At 19.5% G+C, this 22,799-nt stretch overlaps 2 protein-coding genes and 1 long non-coding RNA gene across 4 annotated transcripts; 1 reads left to right on the top strand and 2 right to left on the bottom strand.

Annotated features, from left to right (window-relative positions):
• Positions 1-14,596: 14,596 nt before the first annotated feature.
• LOC113218892 (28S ribosomal protein S21, mitochondrial) lies at positions 14,597-15,650 on the bottom strand. The gene is made up of 2 exons (XM_026441648.1): positions 15,536-15,650; positions 14,597-15,037 (listed from the first exon to the last, which is right to left on the bottom strand). The coding sequence occupies exon 2, from the start codon at positions 15,035-15,037 to the stop codon at positions 14,765-14,767; it is 273 nt and encodes a 90-aa protein (XP_026297433.1). The 5' UTR covers positions 15,536-15,650; the 3' UTR covers positions 14,597-14,764.
• Positions 15,651-16,147: 497 nt separating this feature from the next.
• Positions 16,148-22,133, top strand: LOC412162 (armadillo repeat-containing protein gudu). Of its 2 annotated transcripts, none has more exons than XM_026441746.1 (11): positions 16,148-16,278; positions 17,587-17,814; positions 18,237-18,543; positions 18,839-19,042; positions 19,147-19,233; positions 19,358-19,606; positions 19,835-20,266; positions 20,698-21,102; positions 21,231-21,452; positions 21,800-21,915; positions 21,988-22,133. In XM_026441746.1, exons 2-11 carry the CDS (start codon positions 17,759-17,761, stop codon positions 22,019-22,021), a joined length of 2,112 nt encoding a protein of 703 aa, XP_026297531.1. In that variant the 5' UTR covers positions 16,148-16,278; positions 17,587-17,758; the 3' UTR covers positions 22,022-22,133. The 2 variants fall into 2 exon arrangements, with proteins under 2 accessions (XP_026297531.1, XP_026297532.1); XM_026441747.1 differs by lacking the exon at positions 16,148-16,278 and adding an exon at positions 17,151-17,277.
• On the bottom strand, positions 16,164-17,087 carry LOC107964775. Its single transcript, XR_001703792.2, has 3 exons — positions 16,691-17,087; positions 16,431-16,622; positions 16,164-16,272 (listed from the first exon to the last, which is right to left on the bottom strand). It is a non-coding gene; the product is annotated as an uncharacterized LOC107964775 (long non-coding RNA).
• Positions 22,134-22,799: the final 666 nt, after the last annotated feature.

Genomic DNA, 22,799 nt, shown 5'->3' with positions numbered 1-22,799 from the left:
TATATATTTCTTGATATATGTATCCAATAATATATTCAAATTTCATGTATTTGTATAAAATAATCTTTTTTTTTTGTGATATGAAAGAAGGTCAACCATAACCTGTTTATGTAAAAAATAAATATGAAAAAAATAGTACCAAAATAATAAGTAAGATAAAAAATATCAATGAGATTTAATTGATTGGAGAATGGAAAGATTTCTTATTTATTTTTGTGTGTAATTTTTGTATACATATGAATTTGACGAATAAAAAATTATCTATTATATTAGATTTAAGAAATAAATGGGTAAAATTGATTTTTACTATTTATTAGAATATTCCATAGATAATTTTTTTCCAATATTTTTAATTGCATCATATAATATTAATTTTTCATTTTGGCATTATATATTATGTGTTATGTTATTATGTAAATATTTATTATGCGTTTAAAACCTATATATGTGATTCTTCGAATTGAAACAACGAAAACAATAATATTATAAATATAAAATGTTTTACGTAACAGTCACAATTTTTTAGACATTTCTGATAATCTAAGAAAAATCAGTTTCAAAAAATTTGATAATTATGTACAAAAAAGAAGATTCCTCAAAAATTTTACTGATTTTGAATTATGTTTATCAAGATTATCATTTTATAGAGATTATATATAGAAATATATATATATTTGCATTATTATTATTTTCAGATATACTAATGAATTGAAATTTTATTAATAATTATTCATTTTTATTTAAATTGGATTTATAAATGAAAATATTTTCCCTATTATGTTAAAAAATTACATGATCAAAATATTTTAGGATAACATATTTATAATGAAACAGGAACTTTTCTATCCGGTGTAATAATATGTAAATATATGTTCATAATGGGAGATTTTATATTTATAATATATCTCTAGCTCGTGTTTTCCGTCAAATTCGGAAATAAAAAATTTGTTTACATAAAACGAATTGGATACCAACATTATTATTGTCATGAGAAAGGTTTAATTTATATAGGAACAACTTATGCCAGGAAGTTACTTGCAAATATTTCAAAAATTAATATCAACCTGCGGTAATATAAATAAGAAAAAGTTGTTTAAAATTATGATATTTTTTTAAGATCATTGAAATCGATGTGACGTCTTCTTTTTTGCATAATTACTACAAAAAAATTTTTATCAATTAAATTATAATATTTTTATAAACTATATTATTTTAAATTATAATAATTTCTTTGATAAAAATCAAGATTATCTATATATAATATATAATATATAATAATATACAGTATTACAAATGATATACAAGTACAAGCATAAGAGTTTTTTTTATATTGTTATATTATATTAATTATATTATATTTTATTATATATTATATTATATTTTTTGATATTTTTATTTTTTATATTTTTTATATTATATTATATTTTTTATATTTTTTATATGATTTTGAAGTGATCTTATATAATGGAATAGAAGTTGAAAATAATTATCATATCAATTTCGGATTTCGAAAGAATTCGTAAAGAATCGAAATTATAATACATTATAATAATTATGAATTAAAAAAGGTTTAAATATATCGATTACGGTTTCGATTTTACATAATTAATTATTATATTTTGATATATATTGATTATATTAAGATATTAATATTAAATTTATAATATCATTTCATATTGTTTTTTTTTATTTATTTATTATCAAAATATATATATATATATAATATTTTGGCAAAGATTAAATCTTTACAAATATAATTTATAGCTATGTAATTTATAGCTATTTAAATGACATAAGTATTTCTAATACAAAAAAAAATATATATATACAGATAAAATAGAAGAATTAATTGATAATCTATAAGAAAAATTTTTTAATTTTTTTAATTTTATCATTTAATTTAATTAATGAGTTTTTTTATTATTATAATTTTTATTATTATAATTAGTTTTTTATTATTATATTATAATTATAATTACTATTATAAATTCTTTCATAAATCCAGAAAATATTTGTTAAATTATTGATTCACAATTCTTAATTCATTTTTATATTTATATTATAAACACATTGATTCGAAAATTCTTAGAAATAATTTTAAAAACAATCTCTTGGATTATTCTTGGATTATTCGAAATAAAATAAAAGATATTTGAAAATAATAACATATTTGAAAATATATTTTATATAGATATCATAAAGACAGAAATAGATAAGATAAATTATAAAAAATATTTTATTATAGGAAAATTATTAAACAAAATAAAATAATTATGGATCAATTATATTTAATCTTGAAGAATATATTTCAAGTGCAGAAATATGGAATAAAATTAAACGAGAAATATAAATGAGAATTTGATATATTATCACATTTATGATAAAAAATCTATATGATTTAATTATTTTTCATTCATAATTGTTTTTTTTTATTTATTAAAATATTCTCTAAAAACTTTAGTAAGAATAAATTATAATTTCTGCAATCTCAAACAAAATTACAAATAAGAGATATATATTGATAATAGACAAGACAAGAAATTATAGAAGTTATATATATATATGCACATAATTTATTCATTGCTTCAGTTAAATATTGAAATCAATCTTGAAAAATTAGAAATTAAAATATTGCATGAATTTTTTTTTATAAAATAATTGCATTTGGATCAAAAATAACAGAGATAGGAAAAAAATTTAGAACAAAGATTTGACTTTATCATAAATGAGAATGAATGAAATCATTATCCAACAATTTGGATAAACTGAATATCCTTTTCAAATGTTATTTGAAGAATATATTCAAAATAAATGAAAAACATAAAGGGATAAAATGAAAATAAATGCATAAACGATATAGAAATCCAAAAGAATTACGATAATAATGTTAAATTTTTTAGAAAAAGATAATTTGCAAGTGAGAATTGTTTTTTCTGTAAGTTTAATAAACATTATTATTATCTGTATTTTTTTTTTATCTCTAACATCATGGAAATTTTTATGAATATAAAAATTCTGTGAATTATTATCATCATGAGTAAGATTTAAGTTAGATTATATAAATTAAGAGCAATAATTTTAGAAGAAAATTTTTTTATAGAAAAAAATTATTCAACAATGTTCAAATTTGACAACATATTTCAAAATCGTTGAAATTGATCGAGGAATCTTTTCTTGTGCATAATTATTTTATTATTAAATTTATCAACTATCTATCTTCACCTTTCTGAATTATAATCAAATAGATAATGTTCTCTTCAGAATGATGTTCTTCTATAGATATATCAATGAAAAATCAATGACAGATTCTAATGATCTTTTGACGATTTTCGAATTTATGGTTCACAAACTCGATTTATTTTCTCGATTATTACTTTAATTATGAATTATTATTGCATATAGTACATAATTTTCAATGATAGTTATGTAATAAAACGTATAAAAACAAATAAAGTAATAATAAATCATAATATGTATTATAATTAGATATATCTATTTAATTCTGATAAAATATTACTTTTTGCTAATATAAATAATCAAATCGCTGATTAAAAACAAATAATTATTTTTTATTTCTTATTCATATAAATACATTTAATTTTTTTTTATTTATGAACATGTTTATTAATGAAATAATGATTCTTATTCATATGAATACATTTATTTTTTCAACCTTTTCTTATTTATGAACATGTTTATTAATGAAATAATGATTATATTATATTATTATAAAAGATCAATAATATGTTTTTTATTTATATATATAATTATAATGTATGACCGATTGTTAAAACGTAAAATATGAATAAATATTTTTTTTATATGGATAATTATATAATTTTTTTAGATATTTTTTTTTACAAAAAATTAATTTAATTCAAATTAATAAAATGTGTTATTAAATCTCTAGTTAAAATATAATTTCTAGTTAAATATGATAGTAAAAACAATCTTTTTTTTTATATTCCCAATTAGTATTAACATGATACAGAAATAATTAAAACCATAAATTTTGTTATATTATTTCTTAACTGATATCATTAAATTTTTATCTAACTTTTTTTACGCTAGAATAAATTATTAAAAAAATTTTATAAACAAATAAAACAAGAATGAAATATGAATAAAACAAAGAATACAATTTTATTTAAATTAAATATTTAAAATTTATATTTATCTAAAGTCTTACTTTAATTTCATAAACTCGATATATAATGAGAAATTTATTATAAAAAAGTATGATAGAAGCACTTTTATTATCTTTATATAAAGTATTATATAAATATAGAATAGACTCAAATTACTTATTAATTTAATTAATAATATTTATTAAATAAATCTGAATCGATATTTTTAATTTTCACGTTTGTTTTAACTTTTTAACGTATTACTTTCCAAAGATATTTCACGAATATTAACACTGTGTATCATTTCAAATAAATCAATACAATATGTACTATAATAAATATTAAAAACAAACATTAAATAATAACAATATAATACGTAAATATAAATATATATATATATATTGTTAATGAAATTCTGTATTTCTTACCACATTTAAAATTTACTCAAGCATTTTAAACCAAGCAATCTTCATCGTAATTCAATTCACAGCTATTTCTGCAAGCGAATACACCTCGTTACGAGTATCCTCTCGAAATTACGTTTTCATACGGATCTACACCTAATTGGAGAAGCTTAAAGCTATACAGAAAATCAGATGCAATTACCCAAAGATGTGCTATGAATCCATTATCGAACGTTTACATTTCCCTTAAGTAAAGTATTTCTCGAACCGTTTCCATCGGATGAAGTGATCCTGCGAAACTGGGCCACGTCTCGATAAATGAGAAACTTCATTCGTTCTCTGTCTTTGGATTTATTTTCTCGCCTTACATCGTCGTCGTGTCCCATCATGAGTATTTCTGGACGCCAAACTAAAAACCTGGAACGAATGTCTGTCAAAGTGAGACAAACACCAATAAAAGGAAGAAAATAAAAGATTAGAGCGAGCCATTTCACATCGAACTGCACATTTAATCGTACAATTGTCACCCTTTTTCTCGTACTCGTGTTCAGGGACAGCTATTAGCAGATAATGGTTGGATAGTAATTTTGGTAAAATTTTCTATATCTTTTTATTTTTCAAAATATTATTGAAAATGAGACTTTGATTTTGATTTTCAAAAATATTGTTTTTAACAGTTTTTCGAGAATAAAAAATTAATATATCTAATTGTTGACAATTAAGAAATTAAAAATTTATTAATTGAAATTACTGGTTGAAGTAATTTCTTTATATCTTTTTAATCAATTATCTTGTATTTGAAAAAGTATTTGCTTTGACTTATTTTTCTTTCTCGCTCAAACTCGATTATTCGATTTTGTATCTTTTTTTTTTTATCATAAAACTAAATTGAAATATTAGAATCGTTTCTGATATTTTGATTTTCGTCCTTATAAATTTCAGTTGAGATATTTTGTCTTAATCTTCTATTCGAAATTTTTCTTTAAATTACTGTAACAACCTTGAATGGATATGAATGCTATATGAATGTCTGCATCGTTCCGCAATAATAACTGCAGGGAAACAATCTAGCAAAAAGTTAAAAAGATATTGGGTGCCTGGATGTCGCGAATCTGACAATGAGATCTCGATTAAGGGTGAAATAATAGTGTTAAATAACTGTTTTCTTTATAATTTTCTTCTCTGTTTAACTCAAATTTTGTATACAACTTTTTACAGGATCTTTATTTTCATTTTCACTTTTTTTATATTATATAATCTTTTATAGATCTATTTTATTGTTATATTTTTATTATATATTTTATTGTTTTTGATATTATCTCTAATGTGTATAATATTTTTTTATTATACTCATGTTATCTTTTTTTGTACATTTTAATATTTCAAATAATAAATGCTGAGCTCAATAATGATTTTCCAATAATTAATCTTATTTTTATCTATATGAGAATTTAATGAGAAAAAGTAGATTATATATCGAATTAAATTATTTTTAAATTATCGATAAAAATTTTTTTTGAAAGAGTAAAAGTAAACTTTGAACTTTTAATATTTTTTCAATATTTTAAACATAATTTTGTTTTTAAACGTAACATAATTTATGTTAAAAAACATAAACATTTTAAACATAATTTCATTTTTTAATTTTTTTTGTAATCAATCGATAGATCACTAAAAATTAAACATTTTTTATCTAAAAATCAGGACTATATTTAAAAAAATGAAAAAAATCATTAAAACTTTGTGTGCTGATTTTTTATTTTAAAAAAAATTATATATGTAGTATATGATTCAACATATTCTACATAATCACAAAATTTCGTTACAATAAAAAAAATTGTTATTTTTTTAATTTATTAATTTATTAATTTTAAAAAGATTTTTTTTTTAAATCATATATTATTATTTATAATACATATATTAATATTTTGTTTTAATAATTTCCATAAAACTATAAAAAAAGAAAGATTATAAAAGAATTATTAGATATATATATACATTTTTGGCAAAGAACAACATGATTCAAGTTGATAAGAAGCCAAGAAAAAAAATATTTCACAGATCAAGGATAAAATCATCCCCTGACAGAATGAAACTTTAATATTTATTTACTATATTATTAATCTTTAATTATAGTTTTATAACAACAGAATTATTCAAAATTTAAAAATATCGCAAACGTTATTAAAGATTGCATTAATGAAAAATTTTGGCAAAATTGTTCAAAACGAAATTCGATGTAAAAATAATAATTATTTCATTTCACGAGATTATTATAACGATGTGCAATTAAGTAAAATATTCAACTGAAGCACTTAGCTTGATTATATCGGTCCCGTTTTATTATGTACCATGCTTGACACGTAGCGAAACATCGCGCCATTAAACAAGCCGCTTTTATTATTTCACTACCGGTAAATCGTCGCTTCATTGGTCGAGACATTTGGAAAAATGGAACTACGTGAAAAAGTAGAAGAAAGGTCAGCAACTCTTTGTCCTCGTTTCTTTTTTCAGACTAATTCCGAATGAAATAGGATGATTCCTAATTAAAGAGATTTTAAGTCTTTATGAAATCATAATTCTTATAATGTTCGTGATAATTAACAAAATTAAAAAAAATATTAATATATTATACAAATATTAATATTCGTGATAATTAAATATAAATATAAATATTTATATATAATATCGTATTGTGCTAATGCGTATTAATAAATAAATAAATGTAGTTTTATTCAATAATTCAATTCTACAAGTTTTTATTAAAATTTATTATGAAGTTAAATTCGAAATATTTGAGTGCAATTTGAAATATTTATAAAATTTTTTTTATGTTTAAAAATTTGTTAGAAAAGTTATAATGTCAGTTATAAAAATCTTCATATGTTATCTTATAAGAAAATTCATCTAATTTAAAAAATTTGATTTTAATAAAAATTTGTATGTATATTATTATTCATTGTACATATATTATATATAAGTTAATGCATAAAGCGATTTATTTTTCAAAATTTTTTTTGAATTTAATAAAATTTAATGAATTGAATAAAATCAATCAATTTTTATTTATTTTTTAATTTAATATAATTTAAAATATAGTTTAAAAATGTTTTTCGTTTTTCGTTTAAAAATATTTTTTATTGGATAATAGAACATTAAATATTAAATATTTTATAATTTCAAATTTTGTTTTTCCTCTGTTTTATATAAAGTTATATTTAAGAAACAAAAATAACAGTAATTTCAATTTAATAGAAGTGATTTCATTTAAAAAAATTACTTCATATTATATATATATATATATATATATATAAAAATATGATTTCTAATATTTCATATAAAATAGATTTAAGTTATATATAGAATATATATAATCTGAAAACTATATTGTAATTGATTGTATATGAAAATAAATATTAGAATGTTCAAATATTATATTAGATCAAGTATGACATGTATTACAAAAGAAATTAATATTTTTTTATTCGAATACCATGTAGATTTTCTATTTGATAATTTTTGCCATGCACTTTATAATTGCATATATTAATTGCTTGTAAATTAATACATTATTTTAAATAGATTACAGATATTTTTACAAAATAGAATTTTTATGAATGTAATTATGTAAGAAAAATGAAAATAGAATAAAAATCTATTCAAATATTATAATATATATTTTGCTTTAGATATTTTATATTTTTTTGTATATTATATATATCCTAGATTTTTGAATATTAAATTTTTAGAAAATAGTTTAATCATAATTGATATTTTTTTTATTTTAATATTAAAAAATTACAATTAATTATATTATATATTATAATGTAGTGAATGAAATTAACATGAAATTAAAAAAATAATCTTATTTATACAAAAAAGCTAAAAATTAAAAATCAATAAATAAAAAAACAATTATTTATATTATATAAATATTTTTTATCAAATATTTATATATTATAATAAATTTTAACGAATTCTACAATTACAATTACCAATGTTTCCAATGTTTTGAACAATTAGAATATAAATTTTTATTAATGAGATATTTAAAAATGTTAATAATTAATATTGTATTCAAAAAGATCAAATTAAAGATTAAAAAAAGGAAAAAGCAGTTACTTACATGTTTATATAATTTTAAAACACTAAAAAAACATTAATTTCGAAAAATTATTATATATTTAGATTAATTAGAAATAGATACTTTAATTTTATGCATCATGTATCCACCACATGTTTGATCATTGAATCTGTATTAATGGGTTTAATTCTAAAAGTTTTTAGTTGTTCTAGCTAGCGGAATCAAACGGATATTTGCCGGCATACTCTTTGATCTTTGAACAGAATACGTTTCAGCAAGTTGAGTTCTAACACTTTACAGATTGGTTTTTTCCAATTTCTTCCTTTATCGTTTAATCGAACTCCTATTTGATGAAATTGTTTCCTTCCATGTTCTGCGTTCTTTTAGAGCAGTAGTAATTGTCATTTTTCAATTCTTTTTATTAGTATGACAAATTATACAAAATTCTTTAAATTTTCTAATAAAAAATTTTAATTAATTTTTAGATTTAAAAATACAAATATTTAAAATTTTTATTTCAAAATTATATTTATTTATTTATTGCTTCAAATTTATATTAAAAAATGTTGTAAATTTGATCTAATTATTGTATTTAGCAATGTGAAGATGTGATTTCATAGAAAATTATTTTTAAAAAAGATTATCTGATTATCTTAAAAAATCATAAAATTTTTTTTAAAATATTGAATCTATTAATATTTATTTAATTTTCAATGCAAAATAATATTTTTTTGAATTAATATCTCAACAAAATTTTGATTCTAATTTAATGGCCAATTATAAATTTTTCCTCGATCAATTATTAAAACATTTTAATAAATTATTACATTATATAAGCTCATAGAAATCAATCTTCTATATATAATATTATGAAAAAAGAATAGATATTATTTGTTGAATCAATCTTTTATTCTTATTGCAAATCAATTGAAAATATCTAATAATGATATATTATTCAATATCAATTCTCTCCATATAAAATAAATAACTATAAATTAAAGAATAAAATTTTTTCTTATAAGATCGATTTAACACGACGTACAAATTTCGTCACAACTTTCAGAATATGCGATCTTGTTTCAATCATGGACAAATTTCTTCGTCGAATTGACAAAAGGTAAACTTTGCATTAATCGTACGCTTCAAAGCAATTTTCAGTCATTCCCTTCCAATATATACGAAGATTTCTCTCCCTTTCCCCATGTACATTTAACGAATGGTATTCATGAGCAAATAGTGAAGAGTAATCGTTTCACAATGAATTGTCTCTCTAAAAGTTATGAGATCCTTTGAACTACCACTTCATTTCTAAATCACCTTCTCGTGTAAATCTTGTTTCTCATTCTTTCGATTTTCTATTTTTTAATACTATTACTTTATCTTCATTACTTCTTGTGTAATGAAATTAAAGGATATTATTATATTAATAATATATATATATATATATATATATATATATATATATATATATATATATTACTTAATGTATTTAATATGTCTTATTACTATTATGACTATTATTGTCACTATTCATTTATCATCATTTATTATATCATTCTCATTTTTATGATTTAAAAAATCTTATCTTTATCAAGTCATATATTCTTCTTACTATTTTTGTAATATGTTTCTTAATTAGTTATTTTAAATATTAATGTATGTTTTTTTTCTTTTAGATGTTTTTATCTACATATATCGTGTTCAAATCTATCGCTTTAATATATTTCAATAAGTTTTTTGTTTTAATATGTGATATGACATGTTATATTATCTTCGTTATCGTTATCGTATCATTGCTCAATTACGCAAATCAATGAACGAGCGATGAATGAAATTTTTACAAGGGAAATCTATGTCTCACATTGATTATATTAAATAATTAATTGTATTAAATAAAATATAGATACAAAATTTGAAAATATATTACATTGAAAGTTTTATACAAATTCAAATTTAGTAACAAACAATAATTAAAAAAAAAAAAATTAAATATATTTGTTTAATAGAAAATTTATCATCGTACAGAAAATCCAGCACCTGGAAAATTCACGTTTCAAAATCAACATGGAGAAATGACTCCATGGAGAACAGAGGACGTTTTACCGTTCGAAACGCGGTTTAGTCTAATTTCAGAGAATCTGAATCCAAAACTATCTTCGGACTGCTGGCAGGATAGTTTGCCTGGAACTATACTTCTCTCTCTCCCAGGAGATTATCTGTTTCGTTTCTTCCCTCTATATCGAATCGTTTGCACAATGCTATCTATTTCCTTTATTCATCTCGAAATTTACGATTCATCCATGTTCACTACTTGTGAATTGGCATCATTATGCTTTTGTAATAAATTTTTGATAAAAGAATAGACATCAAATAATATTTCATAATTTTTTATGTGTAATAGACAAAATAGATTCTAACGCAAATTTAAATTGCATATAATTTAATAAATAAATCTTAACCAATATTTTTGTACACCAAATGTTTTGAATTGACTTCTAGAATAAATGTTTCAAAGATATCTTGAATGATATACTGAATATGAATATATTTGTATTATCTTGTATGTACATATTATATTATGTATGTATATTAAACAATTCATTATTCAAAAATTGTCTATTTAAACGAAATAAAATATATTGTTCTGATATTTACCAAAAAAATACAAGTATACAGACTACAATTTTATACTTTTTCTATAGAATATGATAGAATAAGATATTTTCTATATTGTAATAAAGGATATTTTAATTAGTATTATATATATCACAGCTTACATAAATTATTACATAATATTGTTACATTGTTTTATTATTGCTTTAAATAAATTATTTTTCTGAGATTCGTGCAAAATTGTTATTCTTTTAAAAATATCGCATTATTTAATAATCCATAATTTTATTTTTAGAATTAATTAATGTACAGTTTATTTCAAACAAAAGTACATTAAAAAAAAAATTATTGCAAGAAAAATGGTGACAATAAATTCTTTACAAAGGAAATGAGATTGTGAATTTAATTTTCCTCAAATGAAATTTTTAATTTTGTTTTTCAAATAGGATAAAATAATAAATAATAAGATATAAAGATATTAGAATATACATTTATCTACTAAAATATAAATATCTCATATTATGAAATAAAACTTTATTTAATGATTTTAGTGTAAACGAAATAATTAATTTTTTTTTAATATTGATAGTTAATTTCATTAAAAATTTTATTATTTCGCAATAAAAAAAATTGTAATTAATAGAAATTCAAAAGAAATATTTGATCTTTATTAAATTATAATTCTTAATTATAATTATAATTAATTTATAATTAGAACTGTCTTGTTAAAAACAAAATAATTTATTTTTTCTAATTTTTCTCTATCATCATTTTTGGAACTTATATATATTTGCATTTATTAAATATTGCAAAAAAAGATATTACAAATACTATAAAAAAATTAATAAATATTTTTCCTAATATATTATAGAATAGCTTCTTCTCAGAATTAAATTTTTTTAAATATTTAACATTATATTATTTTAATAATTATTTTAATAATTTTTTGTTAATTTTTTATTTACTCTAAAATTTGTTTGCATAAAAAACTACTTAATCTGACAATAATTTAGAAAATTTAGAAATAAAATATTTTGGTAAAACTTGTAAAATAAATTTGTAAAACAAAAGTCACAGAAGTAATAAGTATTTTCTTCTAACTTACATATATAATATTATTATGAAGTGCAAATCAATCGTCAAATTATAATTTCAACTTTAAACATAATATGTTATTATTTTTTTTTAATAATAATTTCTTAAATTTAATTTTAAAAAGTTTTCTAAAAAATAAATTTTTCCGTTTAAAACATAAAAGATTCAATTTCCGTTTGATCTTTATAATCTATATTGTACTTAATAAAGAAGTTCCTACTAAATTATTTTTTCTCAGATATCAAAACTTTTTGACGAAGACATTAAAAATATTTTATCAGCTATCTTGATAAATAAATTCGATAGTTTGGCAAGAATTAATGAAAAATGATGTTCTTCAGTAAGAAAATAATTGTAATTAATAATATAATAATATTAATTATTATAATTATATTATGATAATTATAATCAAAGATAGTAAATGATAATTTATTTAATTTTTAATTGAATTATTTCATATATTATTTATTCTAAAATTTGTCAATCACTTTTTTTAAATGTACCTATTCACTATTATTATAATAGATTATTTCTATGAATCGAATAGAAATATTATATAAAAATATAATTTCTTTAAAATAAAAAGAAAATGTTATCTAAATATTGAATCAAAAAAAATTAGCAAAAATAAAAAAATAGAAGCTTGTATTTACTTTATAATCTTTAAAAATGCGCAGAGTAATCAGAATATCTAAAAATTAAAAAAAATAAAAAAATCTCTAAAAATTAAATTGTAATCATACTATATAACAGATCATAATACAAATATAAATACATTTTACTTTAACGAAAATATTAAATAACTCAATTTTTTAGATTTTAATAAATATTTTTACATCGAAAATTATATGTTATATTTTCAAAAATATAGATTTTAATAAATCTACATTTATTAATCACCATAATCATCATAAAATTAAATGAAGTTAAAAATTTTATTTAATTATTAAATTATTATAAAAATTATTATATTATATTATATATTTATATAAATTATAAATACGATATTTTTAATCTTTCTTAAAAATAGATTTTACAATCATTTTAATAATGATTTCAAAAATATTTTAAAAATATTTAAAGTGCTTAAAAAATGTTTAAAAAATGATTATTATTATATATATAATTATTATAATTATTATGAATTATTTTAATGACATATTTAATTATAATAATGATATATAAATATATCATTTCACTTCAATTATAAATATTAATAATTGATTTAAAATATTGTACCATTCATTAAATATTAAAATAAAAATTATTAAAATTATTGATATATATAAATATAAATATAATTTTAAATCACTTTTAAATCGATTTAAAAACGTCATGAGTCTTATTTATCAACGGAGATCTAATATAGATGATTCACATAATTCATACAATGGCGCCACCATACAAAGTGTGATTTTAAGTTGCTTATATAAATTTTTTAATATAAAAAATTTAAAAATATAATTTAGAAATTGAAAACATTAAATTGCTAATAAAGTTTTACATTTTATATAAAGTTATTTTAAAATATTTTTCGTCAATATTATATACTATAATAGTATTATAAACAAAATCTCTTTTATTTTAATACTAACTATTAATTATAAAAATAATTACAAATATAATAATAATAATATTATTTATAAATTTTTTTATTATTTTTATATATGTAACGTAATACTTATTTTATTTAATCGATCTCTGTTTTATTTATATTCGAATTATGTAAATAATTTGTGTTAAATCTATTTGTGTTATATATTATAATATGTATTATATATATATATATATATATATATATATATATATATATATATATATATATATATTTCAGTATTCTTATAAAATAATAGAAACTAGATTAATGTAAAAATTTCGTTAATATAAATTTTTAATTTTTATCATAATATGTATATCATAATATAAAAATTTGTTTTTTCTTTTAAATTTTGTTAATTCAGAAATATTTTTAATAAAAGAGTAACAGAAAAAAATATTTCATCGGAAAATTTTATTAAAAGTATATTTTTTATATATGTTATTTGTATGTATATATATATATATATATATATATATATATACACATAAATAAGAAATAGTTATATAAAAGACTAAAAAAGAATTTTATTATGATATATCATATATTCAGTTTAAAAAAATAATAATATAATTTTAAAAATATAATAATACAGTTTAATATTTTTATTAGAAAATTGTATACTTTATGTATTATATATTTATATGTATTAAATGAATAAACTAAATATTGTATATGCATTTTTATTAATTTGTATTTTATTCAATAGATTAATTTGATTAAATTTTATAATTTATTGAATATGTTCTAATTACTTATGCATATGGATAATATAAAATAAAAATATTATAATCATATCATCTATATATTGACTTAATAAATAATATGAAAATTAACCAATATTTTATGAACAACCAGGAAATGGATCTTCTCTATTTTTTCTTAAAATGAAACGAATTTTTCTATTCATGTCTTCATTATAGAGTGCTTTACACTTTTCATAATTAATTCTTCTTCTTGTTTGAGTAGGTTTTTCATAGTATCTTGTATATCTATACTGTTGAAAAATACCTTCTTTTGACAATATATTGTTCAATAAACGAGAAGCTTTCTCTATATTATTATCTTGAACCATAACTGTTCGAGCAAAAAATTGAGCATGTCTACGCATACCCATCTGAAAAAAGATATATATATAATATATATTATATAAAAAATATATATAATAAACTAATTTATTAATTTTTTTATTCATATATATCCTTTTATTCTTTCATTAACATATTTTCTATTAACTATGCATTGTAACTTTCTTACAATATAATTAAAATATGAATTTAGAATAAAGAATAAAATAAATAATCTATAATATATATATTTAGTAACAAAATATATATGTAAATATTTATTAATAATTAGATTATATAAGCAATATAGCTTTAAATTACTGTAATTCGTATTTTAATTAACATATAATTAAAATATATTTTTGATAATATACAATATATATATTTTATTTATTGTAATATATATATATATTACAATAATATATATTTTTGTTTAACATTTTGAAGGTTATGTACTTTTCAATAATGCATTAAATTACAAATCAATGTTATTATAAGTTTGTTATTTAAAAATAATGAAATATTAGTTAAATAAAATATTTAATTACCTTGTATTTTTTTTAAATATATTCAGTAATTAAGATTAAATTTAAGTAATTGTTAGAATAAAGTTACTTATTGTAGTAATTTAACCTAGTAAGTTACTATAAAAATTTAACCTAGTAACTTACATAGAAACTTAACCTAGTAAATTTCGATAAATCGAAATATACTATTTTCATAAACAATATATTTGAATATTGTATTTTTATGTACAATTCTATTATATTATTAAGTTAATTTTTAACAATATGTTTTTATATTTTATTTTTAATTAAAACAAAAAATAATATAATTTTAAAAAATATATATTTATTTAAATAATTATTGAGTACTGATATATATATTAATATTTCGATTAATGTATTATATATATATATATATATTAATATCGATTTAAAGAAAATATAATGTAATATAATAATTACAGATGATATATTTGTTATATTACAAATATTTTATTTTTACAAAATTCAATATATAATAAATTTAATAAATACTTTAATGCAACATTCACTTACTTATATTGAAATATTAATCAATTTTGTTATTTTTTTTTTTAAACAAATCAAATATAGTGAATAGTACATATACATTATTAAATATATTAAATCTTACGTGTTACAATAACAAGCTTTTAATTTTTGATTCCATGTGGATGATCGCAATAAAATTGCATGTGGCCCAAAAAGAACATATTCAACAAAGTGATGACAATAAAGTACAAAATTAAACAGGACAAAATCTGCAGGTACAAGTTGTTTATAAGTATTATTATAACTTATTCATTTATATAATTGATAATAATAAACACATAAAAACAAAATATGATTATAATATGATAAAAATGCTTTAATAATTTTACAATTGTATTCTATAGTAATTAATAGTTTAAATAATTACTTCTCGATCTTTTAAATTATATCGAAATCCCCACCGACATATACATAGCCATACTGATAAAGATATTAAAAGTAACACCACTGAAAACGGAGTAGCATATATGTGTATATGGAACATTTGATTTTCTTAGCAATTTTACAAACCGCTCTTAGATTTTCTTTACTTCCACCTTTTTCCTCGACGTTCTTCATTCTGTAACACTCGAATAAAATATCAAATTTTTCAAATTATAGAAACATACACATTTAAATTTATCATACCTTAATGATGAGTAAAATGCTTATAAATTTCAGCCATACGTATTATACATTTTTTCATCAATTTAACAGCATAAAGAGATATCTCATAAGTAAATTTTATCTTTGATACATCAACCACCATTGTACATTATCATATTCGAGAATATTTCCTACGAAAATATTTTTTTTGACATTAATAAACGAATGGGCAAAAATTTTGTAGAGTTTTAACCTAAAATTTAGAATGTAGGATAATTAATGTTTTTACGCCTTTCCTGTCATTTGTAAATCTCAATTGACATAATTAATACGAAATATTGTATACATTGAATGCGATGAATCGAAACAGAAATATAATATAAATAAAAAATAAATATCGTTCGACAAAATGTCACTACATTCAGAATATTTTATATCAAGTAATTTCATAGTTATCTGTCATATGAATTTATATTTTAATATAATATCTATTTATATGTACGAATTATCGAAATTAGTATTTCTAAACTTTTCGATTTTTTTCGACTTTATTTGCCCTTATTGTGTAGATACATATATGTAAAGAAAACATGAAAACAATATATTTAATTAATAAATCACTTATTCAGGTCAGTAAACATTATTTTGGGAAGAGATTCATTTTTAAGATTTTTCTAATTATAATTATAAAAGTGTTAATTTGAATCAAACATAATTATAAAAGATATTAAAAGATAGTATTTGTTATTATAAATTATAAAATAAAAGTTAAAGAATTATGCAATTTAAAATTTAATGATTTTTTTTCAAAATATGTAAAGATTATAAATAGAAGAATAGATTTATAAATAAAAATTTAATAAAAAATAAAATTAAAAAAAGATAATATAAAATAAAATAATAAAAAAATATGATTTATAGAAAGAATGTTTTTATAGATCACATATTCTGAACAACTGTTTGATCAATATATGCGTGCGCAAAGTGGAGGTTAACAAATTCTTTAATACAAATTCTTTAATATAAAACAAGGAAACTATTTTATTTCATATATGCAAAAAAAAACTGATCGAAGTGTTAGTTTTTCTTTATAATCAGAAATAGAGAAATATGCCACCAAAACGAAAAAAAGATGCAAAAAAGATATCCATCGACCCACCACCAACGTAAGTTAAATATTATAATATAATATTTTTTTATAATATTAACTAAATGAAAAATTGTACATAAATCTTGATAAATTTATTGAAATATTACATTTTTTAATATATCAAAAGATAAGAGTTAATTTTTTACTTTTATATTATTTTTTTAATATTTCTTCTTTTATTTATTTATTAGTATCTTTCATTATATTTAAAATAACTTTTATAAATATACATATTTAAAATAATATCACGACATTTTCTCTTTGCATAAATAATTTAATTATAAATTTAATAATTTTATTATTAAATAATATTCTATAACCGATTAATATTTGCATATAGTATCAATTATGTTCCGTGACCTATTATTATTCTGCGATTATAAATATAATCATAATAATATAATTATAATTCTTCGTTTTAATATTTTTTAAATAAAGAATCGAACCGGATATTTTGGAAGTACTTGAACCAGAAGAAGCACCGAAACCACTAATATCAGCAGTCACAGGACAACCTTTCGGACCGAGGGTTCATTATATATCTGAAAAAAAAGAAGATGAGAGTTCAGATGACGAACCTGAATCTGAAATTGATGAAGAAGTAAAATTTTTTGAAGAGGAAGGTCCGGAAGTGCCATCAGAATTTTGGCATATACAGAAACTTATCAGATATATGAAAGCAGGAAATCAAACTGCAACTATGGTGGCTGTTTGTCTTTTAAAAGATCACGATCTATCCAATAGAGTAATTCATTTCTTTTTCTATACAGTTATAATATTAGTTATTAATGTTAATTTCCTTATCGTAATTAGTAATATTAACAATATTATTATTAATACAAATATTAAAGTTAATTTTTAAATAGTTCAAATTTTATTAACATTATTATATAATTATTAAATCACTTAAAATTTTACACACTTTAGAATTTTTTAAATTAATTTCTATATCTAGATAACAATATTCGCAGTAAGTTTTAATTTTAATAAATTGATGTGTATAAAAAATAAAATTCAATTTTAATTATGTATAATAATAGACAATACAAAAAGCAATTCGAGATATGGGAGGTCTAGAAATTTTAGTGAATCTACTCGAAACAAAAGATTTAAAATGTCAGAACGGCTCGTTGTCAGTCTTACTTCAAATCATAGCATCGATCGATATGCGACGGCATCTAATTGATCTTGGTATTGTAACACCGTTGATTCAAATGTTAAAATATCCAGCTCGAGATATTCAAGTTAGTTTTCCATTTATTACGAATTTTATTATCGATTGTTTATTTACATAAGAATTTCAAAAATATAAAAAAAATTAAACTTATAAAATTATTCTATTGCAAAGGTTTTAGCTGCAGAAACTATGGCTATTGTCGCACGAATAAGGAAAGCAAGAAAACAGATACGAATTAGAAATGGAATACCTCTCATTGTAAGCATTTTAAATTAATTTATTGTTAAATACTTAATTAGATTTCATTATTTCTTCTTTTTCTGGATTTATTAGAAAAATTGATGATGAAAATATTCATAAAAATAATATAATATATTTATAGTTGGATGTAATGGATATACCAGATTCTGTCCTTCAGACACCATATAATAATTTAAATGAAGCTAATAAAGAATTGATAAAGGTTGCGATAGCTTGTGCTAAAGTTTTAGATTCACTAAGCAGTAGTCCAAAAATAAGAGAATTGCTTCACAATCATGGTGTAGTGAGTCACATGGAACGTTTCTTAAAATCACAACATATTTCTCTTATAATACCAATGATTGGAACTATTCACCAATGCGCGAATAGGGTAAATGATATTTATTTATGTATATATATATATATATATATATATATATATATATATATATATATATACTATTATTATTATTATTATCAGATTGATTACCAGATATTGTGATAAAAAGAATAATAAATAAAATTTTATTTAAAAGATAATATTTAAAAAGTAAATAAAAATTATTATAAAATATTATAAAATTATATCAATCAAAAAAAATCTTCATGTTTTCTTCAGGATATGTTTCGCAAATCATTTGAGAAAACAGATATTATCTATGATGTGGTTCGACATTTAAAAAGCGATAATATTAAGTTGCAAGAAAACTGTGCTCTAGCAATATTTAAATGTGGCCTCAACAAAGTCGCCAGAGACATGGTTCGCCAATCGTCTGGTCTAGATATATTGTGCAAGCTTTTAGAAAAAGAGGAAGTTCGTGCTAATAAACGATTGCTAGCTGCTATCACAGGTGGAATATGGAAATGTGCTTTGAGTCCAGAGAACGTCATAAGGTTCAATCAAAATAATTTAATAGCTTCTTTGGTACAATTTCTGGAAGAAATTGAAGATGAAGAAGTGCAAGCGAATGTTGTAGGAGCATTGGCAGAATGTTGCAAAGATCCTGTTAATAGAGACCGTTTGAGGATCAATGAAGGATTGCCAAATCTGGTAATTGTTTATTTATTATTTACCATGAAAATATTTTATTTATTAGAAAAAGATTTATAATATAAGATAATATGAAATTGAATTAGAAATAACGAATTTTGTTTTTTATTAGTTATTGGATATTTATTATTTTTATTTTCTTAATCTTGTATTCTTCAGATTTTTTTATATAATTTTTTAATTTCAATTTTTTAAATGTAAATATTTGTTACTCTATCTATATATCTATATATATAAATATAAATATCTTTATTGTGATTTGATCTTTTTTCTCTACGTTTTATTTTTATGTTTAGTTTTAAATTTTTAAGTTTTTAAATGAAACTTTCTTTCGATAATATATTTCTATACGATTAAATTCAAAATGACAAATTGATCTCTCGGTTAAAAAATATGACATAAAATATTAATAAAACATAAATCATATGTAGATCAAGTTGTTAAGTTCTACATATGAGCCTTTATTAGAAAACATACCATTGGTAATAAAAGAATGCGCTCAAAATGAAATGTGTATGGATATCATCAATGATCCGGAGCATGTCAACGATGGTGTCCGATTAGTTTGGTCGTTGCTCAAACATCCCAGCGACAGGATCAAAATAAATTCCTGTCTGGCATTGGTGCCTTGCATTAAATATGCGAAAGATTCTCCTGAAATGGTACGAGCATTCGTGGGTGGATTAGAACTCACGGTCAGCCTTCTCGACAACTCAAACAACGAAGTGTTGAGTGCAGTATGCGCTACTATTGCTGAAATCGCTGTAGATCCAGAAAATTTAGGCATTCTTAGCGATCATGGTGTAGTGGATAAACTGGCCGCCCTAGTGAACACGGTATTTCTTAAAAATTTTCATTCGAAACACTTTGCTTCATAGATGAAATTGAAAAATCTTCGATTTTGCAAATTTCATTAATTATTACGAATTCTTATTTTTATTCGTTATTTTACTTTCTTTTTTAGCGAGATGAAAATTTGCGTGCAAATTTAACCTTAGCCATTGCTCATTGCTGTGAATGGGGAGAGAATAATTTTAAATTTGGTCAATTACAAGCAGTTGCTCCATTAATTTCTTATATGACAAGCAAGAATAAAGATGTTCTTAGAGGAGTTTGTATAGCTACATATCATTTAAGCAGGGAACCTATGAATTGTATTACTATGCATTCTGCTGGTATTATAAAGGTACAATGAAATTTCTCTATAAGAAATATTTATGTTTATATTATAATTTATATTGATATATTTTGAATGTAGCAACTAAGTTAATTATTTACATTTTATTTATTTATTATGATAAAAATATTAAAATAATAAAATATATAATATTAAAATAAAAATATATATAATATTTGGGAAGATAAATGGCATAATAAAATAACAAAAATTAATATTTGATCAAGAATTTTTTAATAAATTCATAAAAAAATTATATTATATTTATTATAATATTTAATAATTTAACTTATTCATCATTGTATAATTTTTATATTTTATAAAAATTTATGCATATTTATATTGAAAACTTTCAGCATATACTACGTTTGGTGGGATCAGAAGATCCAGAATTGCAAATTGCTGCAGCATCCACCATTCGAAATATTAGAAAGCTTGCATTAACAGCAGAAAAATTGCACTTCAGAGAAATGTACGTATTTTTACTTTTTATATAAACAAAAATTTACTTTACTCACTACTTTACTTATTATATACATTGCAGAACTACATTAAAAGAAACAGATTATTTATTGTAATATATTGATATTTCGAATATTGGATTCGAATATTGGAAACCAAGATTATTTATAAAATATGAAATAAAAAAATAATATCTTGATTGAAGAAACCAAACGGTATTTATTAAGATTAGATCAATAAATAATAAATATATTTAAATATAATTGAATTTTTTTATTTATATTGAATAAAATAAAAAATATTATAAAATATTAAATTTTGTTTGATTTTTTAATCTTATGAAAATAAGCAATGAAAAATTAAAAAAAGAAAATTTATGAAAATACATTATTGCAAACTTAGAGTTGCAAATTGTTATACAATGTCTAATTAATATAAGTCAATTCTTATAGTCTTAAAGTCAATTCTTTTTATTGTTCGAAAAAATTTATTATTTATCATAATTTATCATCGATTATTTTATCGAATATTCGTCATGAGTTTTTTAATTCAAATATATAAAAAAATGGAAATATAATAAAAAATAAGTTATTATTTTTTTAAGTATTATGCATCATAATACTTAAATTATAGTAAATATAATATATATACATATTGAAAAAAAAAATTTTAAATCTATAAAAATTTAAAATATCGGAAATCTATATTTTATTGATTCTCCATTCCAATATGATTCAATAATAATTTTAAGCTTATAATTAGAGTTTTTATATTGTACATATCTTGCCAAAAATTAAAAATTTATAAAAAATTAGTAAATAAAAAAAAACAGGATTAAGAATCGAGAGCAATTCTTTTTTATTTTTTGAATTATATGTGACAAGAATTATATAT

Source organism: Apis mellifera, linkage group LG7 (genome assembly GCF_003254395.2).
Source record: "Apis mellifera strain DH4 linkage group LG7, Amel_HAv3.1, whole genome shotgun sequence".
NCBI lineage: Eukaryota > Metazoa > Arthropoda > Insecta > Hymenoptera > Apidae > Apis > Apis mellifera.
This window is presented reverse-complemented; position numbering and strand designations above follow the sequence as displayed.

Coding starts and splice junctions, on each gene's coding strand:
- LOC113218892 (XM_026441648.1), bottom strand. CDS start 15,037: ATGGGTATGCGTAGACATGCTCAATTTTTTGCTCGAACAGTTATGGTT.
- LOC412162 (XM_026441746.1), top strand. CDS start 17,759: ATGCCACCAAAACGAAAAAAAGATGCAAAAAAGATATCCATCGACCCA. Junction 19,234..19,357: donor GAAATGGAATACCTCTCATT/GTAAGCATTTTA, acceptor ATATATTTATAG/TTGGATGTAATGGATATACC. Junction 19,607..19,834: donor TTCACCAATGCGCGAATAGG/GTAAATGATATT, acceptor TGTTTTCTTCAG/GATATGTTTCGCAAATCATT.